The following is a 16,371-nucleotide window of genomic DNA, read 5'->3' on the forward strand; positions in this document are numbered from 1 at the left end:
AGACGTATAAGAAACTAAACAAAAATTAACACCAGGCCACCATCCTACACTTCCAAAAGTACACATATATAGCAAATCATATAAATACACAATTACATGTACATGTAAAATACATACATAAATTTATGAATACATAAATGTTACATTTTATTAACTTACCTTTCTCCTATGGCCAAGTCAACTACACATTGTTTTACCAATTTCCATCCTCTGTAACCCCCCCCCCTCCCCCAATCTCTACAAAAGACCCAAAATCACCTCTAACCCTAATTCCACAGATAAATAATTCAAATTTTTGCTAATTTTTCTCTCGAAATGTCTTCAATATTCAAATAAATTGCTAAAAATAACTTTTCATGACTTTCACTTCACTTTACTTATTAAAAAATGGGGTCTCTATAGGGAAAAGAGTACCAATTAATTTCCCATAGAACTCTATACAAACCTTTTGCCCTCCAAGTAATTTACTAATTCCCGTTCATACAAAACTGGTATTATTTGAAAGTTCGTTCTAAGCACTTATTAAAAACACGAAAAAAAATATACCGTTCCGCGGCGTTTATAGGTCAAATTTGCAGTTATTTAGAACTTACAGAGATCGGCAGTAAATGACACCCTGCCAAAAATATCAATCCCCACTCCTACAATCTCCCCTGGTATTTCTAGAATTTTTGTAATATTCCCACATTCCATCATTTATTTCAAACATTAATATTTTTACTTTAAAATGAAAATATTTACATACCTCAATTCAGCCACTCTGCTTCATCTTGTTCAACCAGGAAATGATGTAAAGCATTTGCTTTGTTTGATGTTGCCCATTTAATTTCCTTTATTCTGTACACATGGAAGGGAAAATTTAAGCGAATGCCGATTTTGGATGAAAGCATAATAAATGGTAACGTACCATAACCAGATAAACATCTCTGATAAAGGCGGCTACTGTAGTCATGAAGAAAAAATATCTTCTTCACACATCATTTCTAATATTAAAAAATAATAACAATAAAATGATTAATTACATATGTACATATTTCATAATAAGTAACGTAAAAGAATGTGGACGCATTTGATACTATGGAATCTAGGCGCCTTGAAACGTATTGAACCTTTATAAATTTTTGCATTCCACATGTTCTAATCATAGTATTCTAACTGTCAGTTAGGGAGTGTGTTGGACAAGTGATCTAGATGCAAATTGGCACATGAACAATTCACGCTATCTCCGTGAATGCGATTTTGCCAGGCTGAAATTTTTCCTGGAAAAGGGCATTTTTAGCGGCCTTTGGAAAAGCAATGCTTCAATCATTAATGGTGGAAGTACCATAAGATACAGAAAATCTCTAAACTTCATGGACTTTTTCTTCATAAAATCAAAAGTGAGATGTGTTTTTCATACCTTACTTATATTTCTTCATGTATAAAATTATCCAAATACACAATTTACATGTATTTGTAACAAGACTGCAGTTCTCATTACCTTCAATTTTTGAGCCATTAATATAGACCACAAACATTTCTCTTTTCCTTCAGATACTCCACTGGGATTCAAAAGCATTTTACCTAGAGCATCAAATCATAGAAACAAAAACTAACTTTGTGTCAGCCATTGCACTTGTCAAAATGGTTGTGAAAGGAGCCAGTCCAGACACAGTCCTGAATAAAATGGACGTCAATTTAACTTCACCAGCACCTCCACCTGAGTTACAACGACTTATAGAACTTAATCAGATATCTAGTGGAAAACTAAGAAAAGCTTTGTAAAATGTAGTTTATCAATTTAATCTTGAGCAATGTACCAGTAAACTGTGATACATGTATATAGAAATTAATCAGGTCTCAAATGGAAACTCAGGGAAACGATGTACATGTTATTTGAAGATAAGGTAATTTTAGAACTTTTAAAATGCCAAAAGCAGTATTAATGTCAGAACTGTTTCTTAATACTGTAAACGTGGAAATTTCGACGATGTGCTAATTTTGACTATATTGACGATTTTTCTTTTCTCGTCAAAATTTACACTCGTCAAACTTCACATCATATATAGAGCGTCACAACAGACATTGACCAATTTGTACAACTTTACCGCTTAATTTTCTCGGGTTTCCCCAATTAAGACTAAATCAAAGTTACTGTTATTTTCTTTTGTAATTAGTTATGAAAGCACAGCGATATATAATCACATTTTTTTAAAACCCTTGAATCTAAACTAGTGTATCAAATACTGCATGCATAAATTAGCGTAATTATCACGCCGTGCTTGACCTAGATTGTCACCTCAGGCAATTGACCGCTTGTAATGAAAACAAATAACAAGGAGGCAATTTATTTAATCAAATCCTACAAACTTAGAATTTTGTACAATCTTACACACTGTAGATGGTCTGTACAAAAATGAAATTTAGTGATTCCGACTCTGCCTTTCTATCCCCGTTAATTTAAAGATACATAACTCTTGAATAATATTTCGTCAAAATTAACACTCGTCAATTTTCGTAAACAAAAAATCGTCAATTTTTCAACTCGTCAATATAACCACGTTTACAGTATAATATATATAATTTCATCATCTTACCGACAATCAATAAAGGGGTTCAACTCTGTTTGATCTAATATTCTTATTCTGTCTTCCTTTCAATGACTCTTGTTTAATGACATATTCAAAAGTTGAGTAGCATATTATATCAGTGAATTGATATATAATGCAAAGATACCATATGCTGCTGGACAGCTGGGTTAAAATGAACATTGATACTATAGGTAGTAGTAGTAGTAGTACTACAGTAGATCATTGAACCAGAGAAAGTCTGCATATTAAATTCAGTCAAAGTTAAGGAGGTTGTAGGATTATCTTTAATAATATCCTCTTTCAGAAAAGGCTTTATTCATTCAAATTGTAAAATTTTGAATCTAAGTTTGATGTATTATTATGAATGCATGATATGTGGATTGATTTTATGTTGTTTAACATCCCTCTTTGAGAATTTTTCACTCATATGGAGACAGCACAACTTGCCGATGGAGAGCTACAAACTTTGTCCTATACTCGGCACTTAGGGCCATTGAGCTGTGAGGGATCATTTTCCTGTCAGCTCCTACTGTGACACGGGACCTCTGTTTGTAGGTCTTATCTTCGATTAATTATTACATTTGTTCAAGTGGAAGAAAACAACACTCAAAGAGGCAGCAATGTAAGTGAACATGCATTGCTGGTTTGGATGAGACCTTAAACTGAGGACCATGGGATTGTAGACATTAGCATGCTAAAGAACCACTCAATGGCTTTAAATGATACAGCTCCCTTAGAAGTTCCCTTGCATTTTCATTGTAATGTCTCGCATATACTTAGGATTCTAGTGTTTACCATCCTCATGACGCCATAAATATATTAAATTATCCATGTTCATTTTCCAGCTCTGAACCTATTAATTTTTTTTAAAAATCTTCTTTAGATCTGAACGTTTAAACTTGCAAAATTAAGAAACTTGAAATGATCTCCAAACTCAAACTTCTCTTGGATCTTCATTATTAAATAAGAAAGTTCTGAATGCTTACATCAATTTATTAACAACAAATAACAGTGTATTCTAAATATGACATAATTTATAATTAGCACTTGGTTAATATGACACATGAGGTAGTTGTTAATGCTCGCAATCATCAATCAAGTACATTACACTGTACTACCAATACATTTAAATTATTCATCTAATACTCTTCTCTCTAATCTTAGTCTGCACAGATTGTCATTTTTCGTCCTCATTCTTTCAGTTTTTCAGCATAACTTCTGTTGATTTAAATCTGCAAAATAAGAAACAAAATATTCAATTGTTGCATGGAAACAGAGAAAAATTCCAGACGATGATTAGAACTTTGGTTAATATGACCATATCTATTTTAAACACCCAATATTTCTACCATACAGTTACCAGAGGACCGGAGAGGGAGTAATTTTAGCAGTACTTTATATTATTTTTATAAAATTTTCTACAGGTCTTTCAGGAAAGTGGAAATGAATGTCAAGTCCTTGCATCACATTGTCCGAGTACATACCGGTATCTATCAGGTTTCACTCCTTTTGAAGATAAATTTTACATGTATCTAACAATCGTTAGGTTTGGTGAATACTTTAAACAACATACACACTTCTTTTTTTGTGTATACATTATCAAGATTTAGGAAATAATTAAATGTAAGTAAATCAGATAGTTAAATGACTATCAGTGGTCATGAAACATTGGTCTACAACCTGTCAGACATACCTACTGTATATAAGTACCACCCAATCTAAAGCTGCAAAGCAATATGCCCCACTCTTTGAATGTAAGTACAATACAAACTTACAGATTTTTAATTCTGTTCACTTGACTCTGGGTATCTGTATCCCCAGTGGGGAGGTTCATGGATTCCCCTAGCACAATCTGTGTGTCCATCTCCACTGTGTTGTGTTCTGGGGTACTGGATCGCCGTGGGTCGGATGTGTCGTTATTAGTGGAACAGAATGTGGTCTCCGGAGTCCTATGTTGATGAGGGGTACCTGCCACATGACGAATCGGGGAAAACATGACCAGAGTGGAATCGTCATACAGGGCGGACTGATACGGAGGAGCTTTGTACTTGGGGGATTTCTCTGTTGTCTGATTTGTGGTTATCTGCTGAGGCTCTGTACTGTTTCTTTCCTGTCCTGACACTGTTATTGGATTATCTTCAATACAGAAATTGACACCACCATGCTTGAACTATAGTACATAACTAAAGGAATTGGTTTTTTTTTCAAAATTTTTTACAAATACTGTTTATTTAGATTTCACCTGTTAACTTCTCACAAGTTTTATGTATCAAAGATTTTAGTTTGCCAAATCCTCCTACAAATGTGTGACAAAAGAGAATTGTAACTGTCATTTTTTTTTCCAGTTGAGCAAATCACTGCACTTCCATTACATGTTTAACATCTTTTTTAAAGTCAATATTGCCACATATTTATATAATAGTGTTGCATTATGCATGTACTATGCCTAAATAGTAGGCAGGGTTTGACACATGGTGCACGAGCCGGAGGCATTATAGTACATGCATAATGCAACACTATTGTTATTATTATGCTGACTGTTGTAATTATTTATGCAGCAATCTATTTGACTTTTTCCTGAAAATATCGGTGCTTACACAGGGCACTTGCAAGAACTCATTCAAAGTATTCATGCTAAAATTGTTTGCATGCTTAGTTATTTTGGTTACTAGTATTTTCTCTAAATAAGTCGGGATTTTCTGTCCCAAAGCAACTCATCTTTATTTTCTGTTTTGTTAGTAAGCCTTATTTGTTTGCAGACGTCGATTCTCATTGATAATTTTCTTTAACATCCTTCAATCAAGCGTCATATAAAAAAGCGTTTTAATGACCCTATAAAATCAGTTCATCTAACGATCTGTATGTAATTAGTTTGAAAGTTTGTTGTACACATTAATCTAAAGTTCCTTTAGAATAATATAACTATTTTCAAATAATATTTGTCTATTTTCTCCTTCTTGTGTCATTTGTATAAATTAAGTTTATATATTTAATAAAATTGTACAAATTAGTGATCGTCTCTATGGCGTAATTGATAAGGCATCGGACTGATAATCTCATGGTCATGAGTTCGATCCCCGGCATGTGCGTAAAAGAATTTTATACAGTAAATAAAGCCGTGCACTATTTCGGCATAGTATGTTTACGCTATATAAATCCTTAGACCACTATGCGAGAATAGTAGGGTATGGGTTATACAGAGACAGACTGACAGGAAGCATAATAATTTGTGATATATATTTTGGCTATTCTTGTCATTTGACTTTCTATTATAAATATGTATGTAATATGTAGGTGGGTACATTTAGTTCTAATGTATAGTGCTCACTTTATAAAGTAAAAAAAAAATAACATGAATATTGTAAACAATTATTGCTCATTTCTAAAGTGTACAGTAAAATAGTTATAAAGAACTTGTTTATATTGAAATTGTTGCTGATAGCAAGATAATATTCATTTACCATGGCTTTAAAATATAATAAGAACTTAAACAGAAATAACAAATTAGGTTTATCAACGAGGCAAAATCGTCTGTCCCTGGTAGTTTTTTATAAGCGTGTTTTACTGAATACATCTTTAAATTCAATATTCAATTATACAGCTGATAAAAAACACCAATTCATCATAAATTTTCAACTTTCTATCAGTAAATAACTTCACTGTATGATTACCAAAATTTCCTGTACCTGCTTTGCTCTTTATAGTAGAACTGCTAGGATGTCTGGTAGTTTCTGCCATATTGTAGTTCTGCTGTCCTTGACCCTGAAGATTAGTAACACCACCAGATACAGCAGATCTCTGAGGTACTCCATTGTGATTTGTAGGCTGTGGTAGTGTTTGCTCCTCTTTTCTTTGAGAACCAGCTACGACTGCCTCAATCTACAAGCATATTTTCAAACAATGCTTTTAATTTAAATGAAAACCTTCATAAAACAATTTCTTTCTATATGTTAAATGAGAAGTTATTGTATTTCTCGAGTATTCATCATCTCTTCTTTCACTTTTGAAATGAAAAATATTTTCTATCATACATTTTTCCTCTTATAATTTTTTTTGAATTTCTGCCAAATCCTACCTTGCTTTCCATCATAGAAACCCTGTTTTCCACAAGAATCATGCGTGCATTCAGAGATTCAATAGACCTGGTTAATCCTGACTCCAAAGTTCCAAAACATTTAGTCAGCTGTTCTATAGCCTGAAAACAAGTTTATAACACACCATTAGGAATACATAGAGAGAGATGTGTTGTTGTTTTTTTGTTTTTTTTTGAAGGATTATTTCGATTTTAACAAATTTTTAAATTCAAGTATAAATGCCTATTTGCAAGTCTATCAGTACATAACCAATCAAAATTTAATATATATTCATTATGGAACAGGTATATATTAGCTATAATCATAAGTTTGTAGATGAGTTTCATTCTATGATGTAAGTAATAAGCTGAATAACCTTGAGTATATGAGTTTCATTTAACGTTTGCTGGCTGGCCTGGCCAGCTTGAGGCTGCTGTGGATTGCTGTTGTGATTTCTCTCTGTGATTTCGATCGTTTCTCCATTATGAGGCTCCATGATGGAGTGTGCTGGTGTGGCAGCCATCACTGTCTCTATGCCTTCCTCCTCCTCTTCTTCTTCCTCTTCCTCATCCTCCTCCAAACAAAACTGAGTGTGACCTGGGATATCTGAAACAATTAAAGACAGTGGGTAATTGCTAGGGATGTATATATTAGCTATTTTCATAAGTAGACTAGGTGCCCGTTTCATTCTATTCGAACGTATAGTAATAAACTGCATAACACTTTTTTATAATAGAATCTTTATTTAAGTTTTACTTTCGTTGGCATAGACTATGCAAGGCTGCTGTGGATTGCTGTTGTGATTTCTTATGCATTTCGTATGCGTTTGACATTATGATTCCAGATGGAATGTGACCTGTAGCTATTATGTCTTACATTAAATTATTTCTTATTTAGTTTTAATATGCATCAAAAACTACCAGCAAATATTTTTTTAAACTTATTTAAATAAAATAAGATAAACATCAGCTCTACACGTCAGGTGCCCGTGTGATATTAAAATTTCAATATCATTACTGTGTTAACTTTAAAACAATTTTTTGCCCTAGCTTACAATACTACAATGCATGCATGTTTTTATAAAAAAAATTTTATAAAGTTAGTGCCAATCTACACATATCTAGCCAAAACAATTGAACCGTTTTTTTCATTTGTGTTCAAATTGGCCCAGTATTTTTGGTGCACATGGTTTGTACAACTGAAATAGGATGGACAACTGCTAGATCTTTATAGGGTCACCCACAGAAAGAGGCCTTTTGATTTAAAATCAGTAAGACCAACTTCAATATGCTCATTGACAATTATCAGATTATACCCTGCATTTATGAATGATTTTTTGATAATGACTATAAACAGTTTTTGTAAAATAAAACATACGTCTGAAAATGGAATGGACGATCTGGTTTTTGCAATGCTAGGGGTAACAACTGCCCAATTAAATCCTCTAACATTTCTACCAGCAGATGGCAGCACCTGATGTGGCAGGGAGAGTCACACTGGCTACATGGACTGGAGGTGACCTCTGTGTGATGACTTTTTCATAAATTTGTAATCAAGAGTGTATCGCTATTTTTGTTGGTGAGTGGTTGTTTATTTAATCTGTTATTTGATACATATTGAGTATCATATTAAGGGTTTTGTATGCTTTGGAATGTTCAGTCAGCTGGTTGGAGCTATTCATTGACAACCTGCTATTGATGAATTTATGTTTAAATATCAAAAACTGTTTCTGAATTAAAATATGCCATAATATTTAATGTCTCTGTTATCTTTCTTGAAATATTTAAAGTACTCAAGTGAAAACAAATAAGCTTACAAAATTACTAAAAGTTATATGCCTGATTTACAATCAAAATCTGTTAGAGAGCGAGGAGATACAATTTTTTATTTGTCTTCAGGCAGTCCCTGTATTTTTGTGAACTAGGTATCTAGGGATGAAATAGGATGGACAGACAGCTAGATCTTACTTGGGTCTGGTCAGTCACTTTGGCCTTTTGCATTTAAAATTTAAGATCAACATTAAATTATGCTCAGTATTGCATCTGAATGCACAAAATAAGCGATGATTTTTTGATAGACAGCAACTATCCTTACAAAAGTATTAAAAACATACCACTTGAAAATGGAATGGATGATCCTTATAAAAAATGCAGGGTGACATTTGAACTATAAAATTCCTTGATACATCCATGGTACCAGGAGATGTGCAGCACAAAGTTAAACTGTGTATATTTGGTTATAGGTCACCTTCTACATGAACCTGGAGGTTACCTCGTTGTGTGGGGGCCTTTTTCTGAAGATTCTGATGAAGAAGATGTGTCAGCATCTTTTGTTGGAATCAGTTTCATCACTTCTTTGCACATGGTGAGCTTATGCCTTGGAAAAACCAGCTGGTTAAAAAGCAGTTCATTGACAACCTGCTGGATGAATTTATGTTTAAAATAAAAAAATTGTTTCTGAATTGAAAAATGCCTTAAGTTTAATATCTTTGTATATTTAAATTATCGGAGAGAGAAATCAATGATAACAAAGAGAGAGAATAAAAACTAAATTTCATGAGCTTGATTTACCTGATGGTGATCAACATCTGTTAGTGAGCGAGGTGATACACCTACATTCTTGGGGTCTGATAGTCCTTCCCTCTGTGAACTAATGGTATCTAAGGATGACCTGGATCTCCTAGAGCTGTTAGGTCTTACTTGGGTCAGGTCAGTCACTTTGGTCCTGCTGGGCTTTAAAAATTGATCAAACATTAACCTTACAACATTGCATCACAAAATGATATCTGCGAAATACACTGTTTTACATGTGAATACCACCTATTCTTTAAATGGCCCTCATGAAATACTTAATCAGTGGTTTGGACTTCCAAATTATCTTGACATATACATTGTATTGGAGATATTGGTGTATGAGATATCAAAGTCAACTGAGGCATCTTTTCGCTATACTCACTTTCATGGAGACTACCTGTCCAAGGTTACTAGTCGTTGTTGTGGGGGCCTTTTTCTGGGGCTGTAAAGACTTGTTCTTTTGTTGAATCAGTTTCATCACTTCTGTGCACATAATAATTTTTCTTTCAACGAAACCATTGTTGAAAAACTGTTCCTTTGTCACAGGAGGTTTATAATGAAACAAGTCCCTCAAAATCTGTAAATACGCAAATCATAGATGAGTAATGCCATATTTACCATATCTACATAAGGAAAGCAAATAAGGTAGTACAAAGAGAGGAAAGAAGACTTATTGACCTCAGTATCAATTTCATGCAGCTGTCTCACCTTGTAGCATCCCTCCATGAATCGTAGATCTGTCTTGGTATACAACTCAGTGTCTGTGCTGGCAATCAGTTCCGCTATGGAACAGCTGTATGTGGTAAACGCATAGTGGTAGATGGGAAGAAGGGCTGAGGCCTTACCCTGTGCAAGTCTAAATGGAAAATCTACATGTACCATAGTAGTAAGATTTTAAACCACATTAAATATATCCTTCAAAGTTGAGCTTAAATATATACACACCAAATAAATGGTACAGTAAAACTCGTTTAGTACGAACACGGATATTGCGAATTCACGGATATAGCAAATTTGTTATAACTAAGTTTTACTATAGTTTGATATACACAATCATTTTATTTTTGTTTTACTTTAATGGCTTCTCACTGACAGTCAAACAGTTGAACAAATTTAATACTAAGTGTTTTATGCCATAAAATAAATTTTAACACATTTTTTAACTACACAACTTGTCTACTATCTGATAATGTACCTGATCATCATCACCATGAATTAATATAACATACCCATTCAAATCCAAACTTTCCTGGTACTTCATAATCTTCAGTTCTTTCTGAAGTTTTCTGATATTGTTTGTCAGATCACCAGTTGCCATGTTCTGTAAATACAATATAAAACAAATAGAAAAAGTAAAGATTTTTTTTTGTTTCATCATGTTCACGTAAAAATGGAAGGGGAGGGGGTGAAGTGACAATCTGGAGTGAGGCAAAAAACCTAGTCATTATACAAGTATTAAATGCATACACGCATTGATCAACAAGCCATTTCATTACACACCATAGTAAATAATATGGCACATTCATATTTCATGGCAGGAGTGAGGGGTGAGATGGTGTGTGGGGTGCACCCTCAGTCTACGGAGGAAAAGAATTAAACTAAAGCTCTGCAAAATGGAGAGAATTAGGTTCTAAATCTATTTCACCATCTGACCATGTGCAGATAAAAAATATAATTCAAAAACCTTTGTTTTTTACGCAACAGTTGTTGCTATTTGTTGTACTCACGTCTAGAAATCACACTCCTGACAGTCCTGTTCAAGTTATTGATGTTTCAAACATGTTTTGGCGCGTCTTGGAGTGTGAATTATCGTGTACACCGTGCCCGACTATTTTTCTCCTTTTTATTTCCGTGCGCATGCTTACCGTTTACTCATTATTGTACAACAAATAAATAGGGAAGAATATCACGCTTGTACAAAGTAAATATTTATTAAGGTTGATGGCCCATCATTTAAGAGGATAATAATGGTAATCTCAATCACATGGTAAATCACATGACCATTCCTCATCTCACGTGAAACCGTAAATCGAAGACGAAAGTAGGCAGATACTGATACAAGGTATGTCACTATGTGTAGTAATAATCTACTTCATTTTAGCAGTTAATTAATTAAGGTATGCTGACTTAATTGTTGAACATGTTTTATCTATACTAGCATCTATGGGGGTTGACTGCACTTGGGAAGGGTGGATCAGGTGGGGGAGGGGCTAACAACAAAGACTTATATTGTCTTGGAGCACTATTAAGTGTATTTACCTCTGTATTTAATATGATGCCTTTTGTGATGTGTTCAATAATTTGCAACAGAAAAACAGGAACGGAAAAATCTGCAACAGACCAGACTGGGTTTCAAACCCAGGGCAATGCAGGCTTCCTAAATCTCCAGTCATGTGCTGTATCAACTGAGCTATCTGGTTACCATCGATCAAACCCATCTGATCCCCACATTCCTCCCCCTTTAAGGTATCCCCCCTTGAAGACACCATGTAACCTTTGACGAGGCTTTCACCTGTCATTTCCAGGGCACCAAATGTGATAGGAAAGAAGAAAATTGACCTTCCAGGAAAGAGCCTGGGTTGTTGTTTTCAGGGCAAAGACCTTTAAGGAGGGGAGGAGTGTTGTGGCCAGATATGTTCTATCACTTGTGGCCAGATAGCCTGATGGAATGCATACTCTACTTGAAATTTAGAGGAACCTGGTTCAAATCTTGGTCTGGTCCATATCATCATTTTCCGTTCCAGTTATAAATTCAATACCAATTGGGATTTGTAAAAATGCATTATTATATTGGTTGTCAGTGACTTACATGTATGTTGTCAGAACATGAAATTCAGTTGCATAGAATAATTGCTCATTGTCATGCAGCTAATGATATGTCAAAAGGTAATGTTCTTTGAAGGAAAGAATATGTTCACTAGGGCTGTCACTGGTACCCGAAATGACCCGGAACCGCGGAACAATTAATTCGGGTTGGGTATGGTTCCATTTTTCCGGAATTCGGTTCGGGAGATTGGTTAGTAAATTGTCATTATAAGGTGATTTAAATAATTTGGTACAATTGTTGTCTAGTCAGGAGGCTACTTTAAACTGGTTATAATGCTGCAATTTCTAGGATTAAATGAAAATATTCTTTTTATTGTTGAAAATAATACAAATCATGAGCTTTTCTTCCATTACCTACCCGACCCGAGAAACCTGAAACCGAACCTAAAAAAATCAGAACCGACCCGACCCGAAAAATTTTGGAACAGTGACAGCCCTAGTGTTCACTATCTGAATAGCAGATGAAACATGAATTTAGCATGTTCAAGATACATTCACTTGTGTCTTCAAACAATTGATTCATATTTCTTTAGAATGTAATAGTTTTGAATATTCATTATTGATTGATATCTGCAATGTAAATTTAAAGTTCTGAAAGTATTGATTGTACCAGAATCCATTGCTGCATTTGATACATTTAAGCTTTAATTCTCTCAGAATGAAGACACTGTTGTTATTCCTGGCTGGGCTCTCCAGTATCTACACACTGGATAATGGATTGGCCCGCACTCCCCCTATGGGCTGGAACTCATGGGAACGTTTTAGATGCAACACTGATTGTCTCAATGATCCAGAAAATTGCATTGGGTGGGTAATCTTAATAGTATGGATTTTGTATTTATTAAAATTAACTTGATATTTGTTTCATGTATTGTAACCTTTAAGCAATGTATGAAACTGCCCAGAAACATAGAATCCATGACTGGCAGATTGTATTTTGTACTTGAACTTATTTTCATGAATATTTTAGATATGTTGTATTCACATCAGTGCCTTTTTATTGGACAGTAACTGATTTTTGAACCAGTACTACATTGTAATATATGTATAACACATGATTTAACTTACATATTTACACAAGAAGATAATGATTTGTAACCTTGTTCATTTCAGAGAGAAACTGTACATGCAGATTGCGGACAGAATGGCAGAGGATGGCTACAAAGACGTTGGATATGAGTACGTAAATGTAGATGACTGCTGGATGGCCAAAAAACGAGGACCTGATGGAAGACTGCAGGCAGACCCTGACAGGTTCCCCAGTGGCATGAAAGCTCTGGGTGACTATGTAAGCTTTATCATGTACAGGTTCTGTTGTGAGGTTACTGGAAACTAGACATGTCTTGTTCTTCTTTTAAAGAAATTTTATTTGAAAGGAGTAAATACATGTATAATATCAAAATATCACCAGTTTGAACAGTTGATGACACATTTGTCGATATGATACATGTACATTTGATTAAATTACTCCATAATATGACATTGAAAAGCATCAATAAAACTTGTAGAACTTTTTTTTATTACCAACTTCAAATATTAATAAAATGAAAATCAAATTTCTTCCTGTAATTAATGCCAACTAAAGTAAAGACTTTGTATTTCTAGTAGTGAGTTGATATTAAAAAAAATTTTTATTTTAAACTTACTAGTCAGACATTCATTAATACCATATAAGTAGAATTTTTAGCGAGCTAGGATTTAATTTTGGCATTATTAGCGAGGGTCATGAGATCGCTAAAATTAAATATCGCTAAAATTAATTGCATTTCATTTGTAATAGCTTCTTTAGTTAGCATTATGAAATCGCTAAAATTACTTCTCGCTTAAATTAAATTACCAATTTTTAAAAAGAAGTCGCTAAATTTGTGTCCTGCTAAAATTTCCACTTCTACGGTACTTCTTTGTTTGATAAAAAAAAAATCACACTTTTCCAGATCCACAGTAAAGGTCTGAAGTTTGGGATCTATGAGGACTTCGGGACAGAAACGTGTGGGGGATTCCCTGGCAGCAAGTTCTTCATGGAATCTGATGCTCAGACATTTGCTGACTGGGGTGTAGATCTACTGAAGTTAGATGGTTGTTATAGTAATGTAGAAGACATGACTTCTGGTGAGTTGTTTTTTTGCAAGACACAGCAAGTTTCTATAGTATTTTTCTTTCTGAATTGTAAGTAAACATGAGATGAAGTACAGGTTAATGCAAAATAAAAATCACACATATTTTCTGATGATACCCAGTAATTAACTCTCAAACTTTTTTTTTGATACATTGTATGTATTTTTCTCAGGATATCCCATTATGGAGTTTTTCCTCAACAAAACAGGCAGACCTATTCTCTACTCTTGCAGCTGGCCTGCTTACTTTGTAGCCAATGATAAAATTGTAAGTAAAGCAATCAAGGAACCACAAAAATTTTTACACTAAATACACTAAAAAAAAAGGAATTATATCACTGTTATGTCAATAATCAATGATGTTTGTAAGGAAATAAATAACTTGTGACTCATTTTTTGCCATATTTTACAAAAAAGATAGGGAAAATCCCACATATTAGTCATTTGAAAGCCTACATTTATGCCATCTGCATGTGATATGGCAGTCTATTGTTAAATGCAAGGTAACTTTTGATCCATCTAAAATAGAGAACTGATATTTGGGCTTATTTATAAGGAGTTCCTTCTTTATACATAATAAAGGTCAAATAAAAATAAAAGAATTCAGAAATAAATTAAAAAAAAATAATTGTTTACTTGATTTAATTTCTGACATCTGTCCTTTTTTTGCAGCCTGATTACAAAGCTATTGCTAAGAGCTGTAACATCTGGAGAAATTTTGATGATATCCAGGACTCATGGGATAGCGTGGCCAGTATCATTGGATACTATGGCAAAAATAAGGGAAACTTTTCTGATGTAGCAGGTCCAGGAAATTTTAATGATCCTGATATGGTATGTTCTTTGTTGAAATTTTTAGAGGGATAACTTCATATAAGATGAACATAAATTGCCAGAGATGTCAAAATACTGTTGTGTATTTTTAATTTTTTTTCAAAATGCAATATCATGAACCTATCAGTGCAGTCATGAAATTGCACTGTCATTTTATTGCATCTGTGTGTTTTTGTATGGTAATTGGTATAAATTTTAAAAGAGCATATTAAAAAAAAATGACATTTAAAGCATTAATAAAACAGCTTCACAAACAGAAATATACAAAGTCATTGAAATTATATTATCATTTTGCTAGATAATAGTTGGAAACTTTGGCTTGAGTAAGGAACAGCAGAAATCCCAGATGGCATTGTGGGCCATCATGGCAGCCCCCCTGATCATGTCCACAGACCTCAGGAATATTGACCCTTACTCCAAGGCCCTCCTACAACACAAGGGGGTGATAGCCATCAATCAGGACCCCCTAGGACAGCCAGGGGCTCTATTGGTAGATGTAAGTAAATACTGCATATAGGGCTATTTTCAGCGAATTCTATTTTTTGCTCTTTTGCACTTGTGAACAATTTTGCCCTGTTACAAATTCCCCCCATCATAGTTCTGTTTAAGAAATTATGCTGTGTTCTTTGAAATTGCCCCATTTTGCATTTACCCAACCATGAAGAGGGCAAAAATAAAACAGGGACATAGATTTCCCTGTTTACAGTACTAAATGATTCGGCATTCTGAGACATTTTTTGGAGAGTTTGTTTATGTGTGTTTACTGTTTGTGTATATGTAACAGATGAACCAAATACAGTTCTGGTTTCGGCCGGTCACTCCACAGGGAAGTGTCGCCTTTGCAATTCTTTACACTGGATCAGGAGGAACTCCGGAAAAGGTAAAACTTACATAGAGGTTTATGTTTATTATTTTCTTTGTACAGTACTTTGGGATGTAATCAATTCTTTGAAAATGTCAGTAAATTTCTACCACGTTGGTCATTTATCATCATGGAAAGCCTTTGCATCACAGCCTTTAACTTTGTATTGAGATGCGTAATGGCTATGAATTTCTTAGTTTTTCATTTTTTGACAACACCTGTCTTTTTTACCAGAAAATGTAATGTGTCAAACTTTAAAACAACAATGCTTGATACTTGACTACATGTAAACAACCCATTTCAAAATCTCACAAGTTCTTACTTTGTTTAAGGAATCATTTTCATAAATAAATACATCACATACTTTATCAGTTTTCAGCATTGTACTTTTTCATTGTTTCCACCCTTGACTGCCCTGTAGATAGATAACTTTTAATTTAATGTTTGTTTTTCTACAGCTGAGTGTGGAGTGTCAGACGGTAGGCATGATAGGACCAGGGGGGTACAATGTCACAGAAG

The 16,371-nt window shown here is 34.1% G+C and overlaps 3 protein-coding genes across 3 annotated transcripts; 2 read left to right on the forward strand and 1 right to left on the reverse strand.

Annotated features, from left to right (window-relative positions):
• Window positions 1–727: 727 nt before the first annotated feature.
• Window positions 728–1,936, forward strand: LOC134283581 (protein THEM6-like). Its single transcript, XM_062766098.1, has 3 exons — window positions 728–790; window positions 1,167–1,379; window positions 1,534–1,936. The coding sequence occupies exons 1-3, from the start codon at window positions 728–730 to the stop codon at window positions 1,762–1,764; spliced, it is 507 nt and encodes a 168-aa protein (XP_062622082.1). The 3' UTR covers window positions 1,765–1,936.
• A 1,650-nt stretch (window positions 1,937–3,586) lies between these two features.
• On the reverse strand, window positions 3,587–11,120 carry LOC134283582 (histone H3.v1-like). Its single transcript, XM_062766099.1, has 13 exons — window positions 10,944–11,120; window positions 10,446–10,537; window positions 9,925–10,072; window positions 9,599–9,793; window positions 9,214–9,375; window positions 8,915–9,063; window positions 8,460–8,466; window positions 7,991–8,116; window positions 7,020–7,214; window positions 6,646–6,765; window positions 6,257–6,449; window positions 4,346–4,706; window positions 3,587–3,802 (listed from the first exon to the last, which is right to left on the reverse strand). Exons 2-13 carry the CDS (start codon window positions 10,532–10,534, stop codon window positions 3,769–3,771), a joined length of 1,779 nt encoding a protein of 592 aa, XP_062622083.1. The 5' UTR covers window positions 10,535–10,537; window positions 10,944–11,120; the 3' UTR covers window positions 3,587–3,768.
• A 31-nt stretch (window positions 11,121–11,151) lies between these two features.
• LOC134283584 (alpha-N-acetylgalactosaminidase-like) lies at window positions 11,152–16,367 on the forward strand (the record flags this gene model as incomplete). The annotated part of the gene is made up of 9 exons (XM_062766100.1): window positions 11,152–11,278; window positions 12,700–12,849; window positions 13,156–13,330; window positions 13,977–14,151; window positions 14,330–14,424; window positions 14,829–14,990; window positions 15,289–15,486; window positions 15,775–15,870; window positions 16,311–16,367. Coding segments are annotated over exons 2-9 (1,107 nt in total), but the record flags the coding sequence as incomplete, so codon positions are not given.
• Window positions 16,368–16,371: the final 4 nt, after the last annotated feature.

This window comes from Saccostrea cucullata, unplaced genomic scaffold (assembly GCF_032062105.1).
Source record: "Saccostrea cucullata isolate Sc308-1 unplaced genomic scaffold, CSIRO_AGI_Scuc_v1 ctg5223, whole genome shotgun sequence".
NCBI classification, from domain to species: Eukaryota; Metazoa; Mollusca; class Bivalvia; order Ostreida; family Ostreidae; genus Saccostrea; species Saccostrea cuccullata.

What these genes read in the sequence shown, in the direction of transcription:
- LOC134283582 (XM_062766099.1), bottom strand. Translation starts at nt 10,534, where the DNA reads ATGGCAACTGGTGATCTGACAAACAATATCAGAAAACTTCAGAAAGAA. An exon ending in ATGAAACTCATATACTCAAG is followed by an intron (nt 6,766 to 7,019) that starts GTTATTCAGCTT and finishes ACTTGTTTTCAG; the next exon opens with GCTATAGAACAGCTGACTAA. An exon ending in GTGAACAGAATTAAAAATCT is followed by an intron (nt 3,803 to 4,345) that starts GTAAGTTTGTAT and finishes CTTATTTTGCAG; the next exon opens with ATTTAAATCAACAGAAGTTA.
- LOC134283581 (XM_062766098.1), top strand. Translation starts at nt 728, where the DNA reads ATGAAAATATTTACATACCTCAATTCAGCCACTCTGCTTCATCTTGTT. An exon ending in TTGTTCAACCAGGAAATGAT is followed by an intron (nt 791 to 1,166) that starts GTAAAGCATTTG and finishes ACTGTCAGTTAG; the next exon opens with GGAGTGTGTTGGACAAGTGA. An exon ending in TTTTCTTCATAAAATCAAAA is followed by an intron (nt 1,380 to 1,533) that starts GTGAGATGTGTT and finishes CTTTTCCTTCAG; the next exon opens with ATACTCCACTGGGATTCAAA.